This window comes from Bison bison, unplaced genomic scaffold (assembly GCF_000754665.1).
Source record: "Bison bison bison isolate TAMUID 2011002044 unplaced genomic scaffold, Bison_UMD1.0 scf7180017864034, whole genome shotgun sequence".
Taxonomy (NCBI): domain Eukaryota; kingdom Metazoa; phylum Chordata; class Mammalia; order Artiodactyla; family Bovidae; genus Bison; species Bison bison.
The window spans coordinates 8,525,409-8,535,298 of NW_011494606.1; the positions used below are offsets into that span (position 1 = coordinate 8,525,409).

Sequence of the window (9,890 nt, forward strand, 5' to 3'; positions counted from 1 at the left end):
TGAAAAAAAAAAAAGAGTGATGATTGACTTTAAACCTGAAATTTCTTACACAGTTCACAGTTGCAAAATACTGTATTTCAGTTAACTTAATAGAGAAAGGGGCTATATGATTAAATAATATCCAAATGTTTCTTCATTGAGGTTGAAAAAAATTAACTTTTAGCTGTCAGTTGACTAAGACTTTTAAACTGAGAAAAATCTATTTAATTCCATCACTTGTTTGCAGCCAAGCAAAAGTCATGGGCTTTTTTTTTTTTTTCCATTTAATATGTCAGGTTGTGTAGCATTGAACATATTGTAGTAGCTGTCTTGATTTAGATTTAGTATGTCTTAACTTTTTCCTTAAGATTTTTTAGAATTCACTGTATAGAAAAAATAGATTCTATGTGTGTGAGTGTGTGTATTCAGAGAAAATCAATTTCTTTTTTTTTTTGGTAAATGTCATAATTTTAAAAATGTTCATTTTAGCAATAAATTGCATTTGCCCAAATGGCACTGGTTTCTTGTAAGTGATTATTAGAACCTCTGTGACTAGCTATTCGATCGTATGACAGTCAGTTGATCTCTTTGGGCAGTGGTTCTTGAATCTATAAGGTCAGAGATTTGAATTAAGGACATTTCAAATGCAATAAATCTTGAGTGTTTTAGATTTTCTTGGTATAAATGGATTTTTTGAAAGGTGGTCTGCATTTAGACCTGTTACTGTCCTAAACTATATTATTTACATATCTAGCCCAAAAATATACCTTTAGAATTAGTGAATGCCTATACATTAACTATGATACCTTCTTAGTCATAGTCTCATTTGACAAGTTTCATATTTACTGAACCAAATACTACAAGAACAACATTTACAACCTTAGGAAAGATTTGCTAGAGCTCTCTTCATATAATTATTTGCTCTCCACAGTAAGAACAGTGAAGACATATGTCTTTAATCCTGATTATGAATCTTGCTTAGAGTTGTGTTTGACTCTTTGTGACCCCATGGACTGTAGCCCACCAGGCTCCTCTGTCCATGGGAAGAATACTGGAGTGGGTTGCCATTTCCTCCTCCAGGGGATCTTTCCAACTCAGGGATTGATCCCAGGTCTCCTGCGTCTTCTACATTGGCAGATGGATTCTTAATCACTGAGCCAGGGAAGCCCAAAATTAAGAACTGTGCAGATATGTGTCTTTAATCCTGATTGTGAATCTTTCTTACATAAATCATATCAAATTTGATTGTCTACAATTTCCCAAGATTTGTTTTTCTCCAAGTAGAGCTAAGCCTTGACACCCCGCCCTCCTGCTGTGGCACATACCTGAGAGAAGGCTGGTGGCAGCGCCCTGGAGGCCTGGCCTGCAGTGGGAGCCAATGTCATTTCTTTCCCATGTGATTCAAGATATTTCTGGGGCTTTTTGCTTTTTTCAGGGGAGGGCTTTCTTGCCACTTCATAAATGAGGAAAGAGAATTCTTAAGCACTTTCTGAATCTTTTACATCCTTGCTCAGGTTTCTTTTTTTATAATATGGTCATATCTTCTAGTTTTGGCTTCCTTGGTACTCTCATATTTTAAAATGCAAAGTTTTTATTTTTTTGTCACTGTGATAAAAGAATATATCATTTGATATATTTTTCCTTAAACATTTACTATAGACGTGCTAGCTATATTAGCTTAGGAATCCCTTTCTAAAAAGAAATTACCCTACTTTTTCAAAGTTTGTAGTCTAGCAGATATACTTCATGCTTTTTAAATGATTTATTTTTTAATTGAAGGATAATTGCTTTATAGAACTTTATTGGTTTCTGCCAAATATACTTCATGCTTTTAATTTTGATATTTGATTTAAAGATATAAAATGTAGGTTTTATGAAAGTTAAAGTTTTTAAGGAATAACCACAGTTGAATAGGAAACTGCACAGAATTTAATCTAAAAACAACTAGATATTTGGAATATGTTAAATAAAACAAGGGTCACAGTGCTATTTTTAGCATATGTAAAATTTCTGGAAGGTTTCACACAATTCTTCAGGCTGCCCCTGTGGTAGTTGGAGCAGTTGGAGGGCAATGGAGTTTCGTCGCCCTCATGTACTGTTGGAGCTATTTCTTGTTCTCCTGAGCAAATGTTGATTTTTTTTTTTACAAACATCCTTAAAAATAAAACACGCCCAGGGCTTTTGTTTTCGTTTTAGATATAGCATCTAGAGTAACTTAAATATGCCTTTTGTTAAATATAGTGAATATTTGAGCCTCTGGAAGAAAAGCAACCTGAGTCCCGTTCTTCCTTTTCTCCTCCTTAGCTTGTCTCTGAGAACAGTCTGCTTCAGTGGCATCAACAGTACCATCCTCCCCAACACCCATGCCTCATCAACTTTCTTACTTCATTCCAGAAGGTCGTAAGAGCCAGAAATCAGACGACCTCCTCTCTCTCTTTTAACCCTAACCTCCTTTTCGCTCTCACACTCTTCTCAACCAGCTCCAGCAGGTCCTCGTTGCTAATACTAGTTGTGCTCTTGCATGTTAACAAGGCGGTTTGTTTCTGTTGTCATTTTCACTGAATCAGTTTTTGGCCAACCTAGCATTCAGTTGACTGGACAGTCAACCTGGATTATTTTAGTTTGGCCTTTCTTGGAGAAAAAATCTTCCTGATTTATTGAAACCAGATATGAATACCTCATGGTTTTACTGGCTGCTTAAAACTTTTCCAGGCTAATTGATATGGCCCGTGATTGATCAAGAGATAGTCATTTTGGTTACTCTTCTCTCAGTAGGATTTGACCTTGTTGTAGAACAATTTCATGTTGTCACAATATTGGAAACTATCTGTGCATCAACTTATCGGTTAATAGAAACAATAGATTCAGAAGAAAGATTTTACAGGAATAAAATTAAATGTCAAACTAGAGGTTCCATTAATAATTGAAAAATAGGTGAGGATGTGGAATCAAGAAGGAAGGCTTTTGATCTTTTGATAGTTTGTATAATTTATAGCATTATGGTACCATTAGTTAAAATATTTAAATGTGAAATAAAATACATAAAGCAATATAAAACCAGAAGCCCCAGAAAAGAAAGTTGATCTCACCACATTAATATTTTCCATATTTCTTTCTAGTGCTTCTCCATGAGTAATAATTGTTACGTAAAGTATATAAATTATCATAACCTAGATATCTCCTTATATCATCCTCTTTTTCGAGTTATAAGCAATTTCCTATGAATATGTGTAATAACACATATTCATCTTGTTTCTGTTTGAGGAGATCTTACATTCTTTCAGGTTGACAAATTATGACCATCCCCAGCCACTCCCCTGTTGAACACTAATGTTTTCATTTTCTTCCCTAACTTAGCCTAATATTTCAGTTTTGAAGTTTTATTGGTCTGAAATTGTAAGGGGTCCACCAAGCTGCTCTTTAACCATCTTGTGCTGGGACCTTCCCTGGTTAATGGGTTTGTCAAATGACACCTCATTCTGATTTCTGATAATCTGGTGATGACAGTCATAAGAGTACGTGTCAGAGTGAGCTTTGTTTTAAATTCCATCTCTTTTCCAGTGGGATAACTTAAATTCACTTTGATAGAAATAAAACAGGAAATTTTGCAAAGAGAAATACTTTCATTATGAGTAGCAGGCAAGAAAAGCTGAAATACACTAACATCATTATATATAATGTTACAGGAATATTTCCAATTACCTTTCTGAATGACTCTTAGAACTGAAAACTATGGCAGATAAAAAAATTGAGACTTAAGATTTCATTCTTTCTCTTCCTATCCTCCCATAAATAATAAATAATAATCTTGTAGCTTTGTCTTATTTTCTTTTTCTTCTTAAATAATTACTTGAACATCTAGCCAATTAATTGCTTATATAACCTGTAAGTTTTTTAGTTCTTTGAAGCTACATTTCTAAATTGTATGTTTACATTTTTAAATTGTATCATTTCAGATAGCTTTCTTGTGCATTGCTTTGCTTTAAAATTTTTTCTGTTTAAATTTCATTTTTTAGGTCTTTGATTCAAATTTCAGTTGAAATATGACCATATTTCATAAGTAAGCATATATCAGAGTCAGTTTTAACTTTTAGATTATCTTGTATATTTTAACAAAACTGTAATACTTTTTAAATCCCTGTGCCCTTTTTTCTTCTTTTTTTTAAAGGAATCAGCAGGTGGGGATCTTCAGTCTCCTTTAACACCAGAAAGCATCAACGGGACAGATGATGAGAGAACACCTGATCTGACGCAGAACTCGGAGCCGCGGCCTGAACCCACCCAGAACGCCCTGCCGTTCACTCATAGGTACAGATTCAGCTCAGCCGTCATGATTAAGTAACGTGTACAAACTCACTCGGTTTCAGATAAATCTTGCAAAGTTACAACCCTGAGTTAAAATTCCAGGTCAGACTTTTTATTTTTTTAACTCTTAACTTCAGAAAAGTTTTGCTGATTTATAGTTTATAATTGCCTAGATGGACTGGAGTGGGCAATCTCCACTGCCTTTGTAGAAAGAGGGCTACTGAGCTAATTATACTACAAATCATTTACAGTGAGACAACATGTTATTGCAAATCTCCTCAATTTATTTCTTTACCCAGCCTGTAAAAGACCCTCTTTGTTAACCTGGTTTCCATTTTCATGTATGTTCTTGAGAGTTATAAAAATTTTTTAAAAATTAGGTTTCCTACTCTGAAATTAAGCTTTGCTGTCACTTAGAGGTGATCTCACTGTATGATTTCAAACAAGGAAACGGTTTATTGGTGTAACTTCCAGCATGAACTTGTTAATGTCAGACTTACTTTTGCACATCAACTAACAAAAGATAAATCTTCACATGCTTTTGAATTTTAAAGAATTTGATACTTTAAAAAGATGCGATTTATTCTAAATATATTCCAAACCAGTTACACTAATTATTGGCCATGTTGGAGTATTTTTAGGATGTAAGGAGATCTGAGAATCTGCAAATGTAAACAAATACCTATTAGTCATTGTCTTTATTTTTATCCTTCTTTGGAAACTTTTGACCTAGGTAGTTTTAATTAAAATTAAGAAAAAAGTTCTCCTTTGTCATGCATCTCTTTTTGGACCAGTTCAAAAAAATAGAATTCTTTAGCGTATTCAGAAGAATGGTGAAGTGAGATACTCCAAACTCTTTTCATGAGAATTTTAATTTTGATTGAATTGGTTGAATATTAGGGGTACAGGACTAAACTTATTAGAGGCATTGAGAGACCTCGTACTCAGCCCGAGGAAGAAGAAATCTAAGATTTTTCTTAGGAATGAATGGAGGGAAAACTGTTTGACTATGAGGCTATTCCAGTTTGTTTGTAAAAATGCAAATAATTTTGCATAAAAGAGGCAAATTTTGGAGTTTTCATAGAGGCGATGCTCTAAGTATTTCAGAATAAGCGCATTCTCGTTTCTATAGCTGTAAGAGTGACTGAACGTGTGAACATTTTTGGTTCATCCAGTCTGAAGACTGTATATTTACACTGATAGTAAACCATACTAGTTTTTAAAATACACAGTTACTACTAAAGAGCAATGTGATTCATATGCAGTTTTTAAAATATTTGTATTGAGGAAAGCAAAAATTTCTTTCCTGTTTAGCACATCCAATTAGTAAATAGATGTAACTACAGTGAACATAATTATAAACTTGATTTCTTTGGCTAAAACTTAAACAAGACATGTGCATTGAATACTGTTGCGTTAAGAAATAAGAACTTTTGTATTTATCATTGGTAAAGCTGTTTCTAATCTACTTTTTGCACCTAGAATTTTCTGAGTGTTTATTACTTTTCTAATCTTCAGTGCTTGGAATTACTAACTGCGACTGGTCATCTATTGATTTTCTCTGTTCTTGGGGGTCAAGTAGGAGTTACTTTCTTTGATGTGAAGATACAGCTTCTTTGACTGGAATATATAGGTTAGCCAAGGAGATATTTGAGTTCTGAAAATGAAATTTAACAGGTCAATTTTAGCTTTTGGTTATATTAAAGGCATTGTGCAATCTTAGAGTTTTCTTATTATTTAAAAAATACTTTAGGATTTTAGAAGATTTATCCTCTGAACTTGTTTTTATTTTATATCAATCAATATTAATGAATACTCACTAAGTTACTTGATTAAAATTAAGATTTCTACCTGAGACAGAAAACTGAATCATTTACAACTAAAGTTAGAATACCAAATAGCATTAAAGATTTCAGAGATGGTGTAATCTAGGATTTTTCAAACTGTAGTGGTTTGAAATCCACTTTGGTTATTCATTTCATTCTGAAAAAAATGAAATTTAAGATTAAATAGGAAAAACCAAAATAAAACTCAACATTAGGAGAAGAAACGGTGTTTCAGGAACATACATATTTTAGTGTGGGCTGGATTCTAGGGTAAAACATCAAAGTGTGAAAGTCTGTGCCTTTGACACATTCCGGAAGTTGGATGATTTGTCCTAGGTGGCATGGGTTATTAGTAACAACTTTGGGTTTACAGCTCAGCACTTTTGATCCTAGTGGGTACTACCAAGTTAGTTAACAGTACATTTTAGTCTAATCCCCAAAACAAGCGCATTGTTGTGTCAGAAATTTAAGAACTGTTTCTATGTCAGGAAAACTGTATAGAAATAAGATCAATGTTTCATAAATTACACAAAGAATATTAAAATAATTTCTCTTTAAATCTGAAACTTACAAATATTTAAACTTGATACAGCATCCTTTTTAACCATGGCAAAAAAAAAACACATTTAAAATCTGTGTTTTTAAGGCTTGCATATAATGTTTATTTTTGCCTTTCTTCCTTGGTACTTATTTCAGCAGGAAAGAATGAACAGCAAAAAAGATATTCTGCCAACATTCCTCTGTTCTGGTTGATATCATTTTATTGCTAAATTAGGAGCAAAATCACTAGAACATCTATGTGTGTGTGTATGTGTTTTTTAAAAGATGGAAGGATATGGGAAACAGTGATCTAGTCCGTCAAGTGGATTGAGTTGATTATAGTAATAGCTATTTAGCAAGCCAGCTTGTGCTCTTCTTAAAATTTAAGTTTTATGCCTAAATCTTACTGATTCATGAATTAACATGCCAAAAAGAAGGCCCTGAGTTTTCATTCGGTCCTGAAAATTTAGTAATGTATTTATAGTTTATTTACTCTATAAGCTTTATTTATTTTTTAAGAAATACTACTTAGTTTTAAAGAGAAAAGCAAGATTTTTTTTGTTAATCTTTAAACTTACACTAAGTTTCAAATGTATTTGAAAGAGATAATACTTTGGTGAACTCCCACGAACCTATCTCTGAGCTTCAAAATTTAGGAAAAAATGGCCAGTCTTGTTTCATTTCTAATCCTACCCACTCTTCCACGTTTGTATTTTTAGAGCAAGTCCCAGGCATATAATTTCATTCACAAATACTTTTTAAAAATTACTTTTGTATTTTATTATTTACTAAGTCAGTACAACTTTTTATATCTAAATTCTATTTACTGGCATTATAGAGTTACCTTTATTTACTCTTTTCTTTGATTTTTTAAAAATTATGCTGCTGGACTAAATTTTAAAATGTATGAGCTGCTCGGTATTCCTTAGTCAAGTGCTACAGTACTGTTTTGTGTCCTTGTTATAAACTATGCAAAAATATTTTCATTAAAGAAGTTCTGATAAATTAACACTTTTAAAAGTATATTTATTTGAATGCTCCAGACTTCTAAAGTCTGGAGATGTGTAAAATAGGAAGATTATGAGGATGAAAATGTTTACTAATTTCTTTGGGGAAATAGTATTAAGTTTTACCTGAATTGCTGTTTTTTCTTAGAAAATATTTTTTTTTAACCTAACTGATAATATCCTTTTGGGACTGAACAGGTATACACTGACCCACTGAAGTGTTCAGGGCTTCCTTTGAGGCTGTAGTCTAGATGAACTATATAGTTGACCTTTGAACAACACAGGTTTGAGCTTACAGAGTCCACTGATAAGTGGATTTCTTTCAATAGTAAAAATTACAGTAGCACACAATCCTCAGTTGGTTGAATCTATGGGTGTGCAACCCAGGATACAGAGGACCACCTGGAAAGCTATGCATGGCTTTTTGACTGCATTGAGGGTTGACGCCCCTAACTCCCTGCATTGTTCAAGAGTCATCTGTATACTAAATAAAATACTGTATGCTTGATAATATACACATCTATCTCTATAAAATATGGAGGATGGTTTTGTGGTCTCATTCCAGGAGGGATTTGTTTTCTTCATAGTATCAGCTATATGGAATTTTGGAATTGACTCGTTATTTCTCAATGAACTCTAGGATATTTTTAAAGATATAAAGCTATCTAAAATTCTCTCAGAAGTAGTTAATTTTATAGTTTTCCAGGGCTGTTAGAGGGTAATACGGAAATGTAACGCTGAAAACTGCAATTTTTTATTTTGTTCATTGTGATTTGATGATTCTCAGATATATAGTAATAGAGTGATAAATAGCTGCTGTTACATTTTTGAGAGTTGAGAGCAGATATATAGCAATAGTTCATGAAGCTATTTTTATACTGATAAATTTTAAAAAGTTTGATTATCTTAATGGGAAATTGGCTATTTTGAGCACCTATTACATTTAAATTCTTCTAAAGTTTAGATAATGTATTCTCATGGTGCTGCTAGAGTTGATGCATTTGGGGGTATTGCATGTATCTTCTGTTAAAGAGATTTTTCTGCCACTTGGTGTTTTTCCAGCAGATATTCATTAAAGGATATACGCAGAATCATTCCTCCTTAGTGTGTTGATTTGCTTTAAATCAGTATAATGACAATTTTACCATAATCTGAGTGGGTTTATTCCACTCGTATTTAATAGATTAATTACTTCATTTATTATCAGTTTCCAAAAGCTACTATTTTTAAAACTGTGATTAGAGAGTTTTGTACATTTTCAGAAACTAAATTTCATTGGAAAATATACACGTTAAAAAGACAAGCAGTGTTTTATCTTGACTTGAATACATTTTGTACATATTTGAACATGATACAAACAGAAAAAAAACTGTTAGGAGCTCTGGAGTACTATATTCTCCACAGCTGTGCCATTTGTCTCTCTTTTCATGAATAACTTCTAGGGTTATAGTTATAGAAAAAATAGTAAAATAGAAATAATTTCTGTGGACAACTCTTGTTTGAATAAAACTGTGTAAAGCTGGGGCTTGATTTCACAAGAAGTGCTTTATCATTGATAAAATTGTAGATAAAAAACGTAACTTGTAGGATTCCCCTTATAGTTGCAGTTACAAATATTGTTATTCTACCTCAAATCAAACCTCAAAATTAGAATTAGTTTTTCAAAATTAATTTGAAGGCCAAAACAGTTAGTGAGAGAGTGCAACTCAACATTGGGGAGATAGCAGAATTTCCTTTACTAATTGTAAATAGGTAGCATTTTGTGAGAAGTGCTATGGTAATTTGGCAGTGTATATAGGTCTGCATTTTTCTGGGAACTTGGAAGTAATCCATGTATTTTCGAATAAGATGCAATAAAAGTATAGTGAAAAAGAGTGTTTATTCAGTTCAGTTCAGTTCAGTTCAGTCACTCAGTCGTGTCCGACTCTTTGCGACCCCATGAGTCGCAGCACGCCAGGCTTCCCTGTCCATCACCAACTCCCAGAGTTCACTCAGACTCACGTCCATCGAGTCAGCGATGCCATCCAGCTATCTCATCCTCTGTCATCCCCTTCTCCTCCTGCCCCCAATCCCTCCCAGCATCAGAGTCTTTTCCAATGAGTCAACTCTTCGCATGAGGGGGCCAAAGTACTGGAGTTTCAGCTTCAGCATCATTCCTTCCAAAGAAATCCCAGGGCTGATCTCCTTCAGAATGGACTGGTTGGATCTCCTTGCGGTCCAAGGGACTCTCAAG

At 33.4% G+C, this 9,890-nt stretch overlaps 1 protein-coding gene across 3 annotated transcripts in view; it reads left to right on the top strand.

The window, feature by feature from the left end:
• HOMER1 (homer homolog 1 (Drosophila)) overlaps window positions 1–9,890 on the top strand; it is a 140,212-nt gene that overhangs the window by 62,512 nt on the left and 67,810 nt on the right. For all 3 annotated transcript variants that reach the window (XM_010834593.1, XM_010834594.1, XM_010834592.1), the window contains exon 5: window positions 4,148–4,287. In XM_010834593.1, coding sequence (XP_010832895.1) covers window positions 4,148–4,287 — 140 coding nt within the window. The remainder of the gene's footprint in view (window positions 1–4,147; window positions 4,288–9,890) is intronic.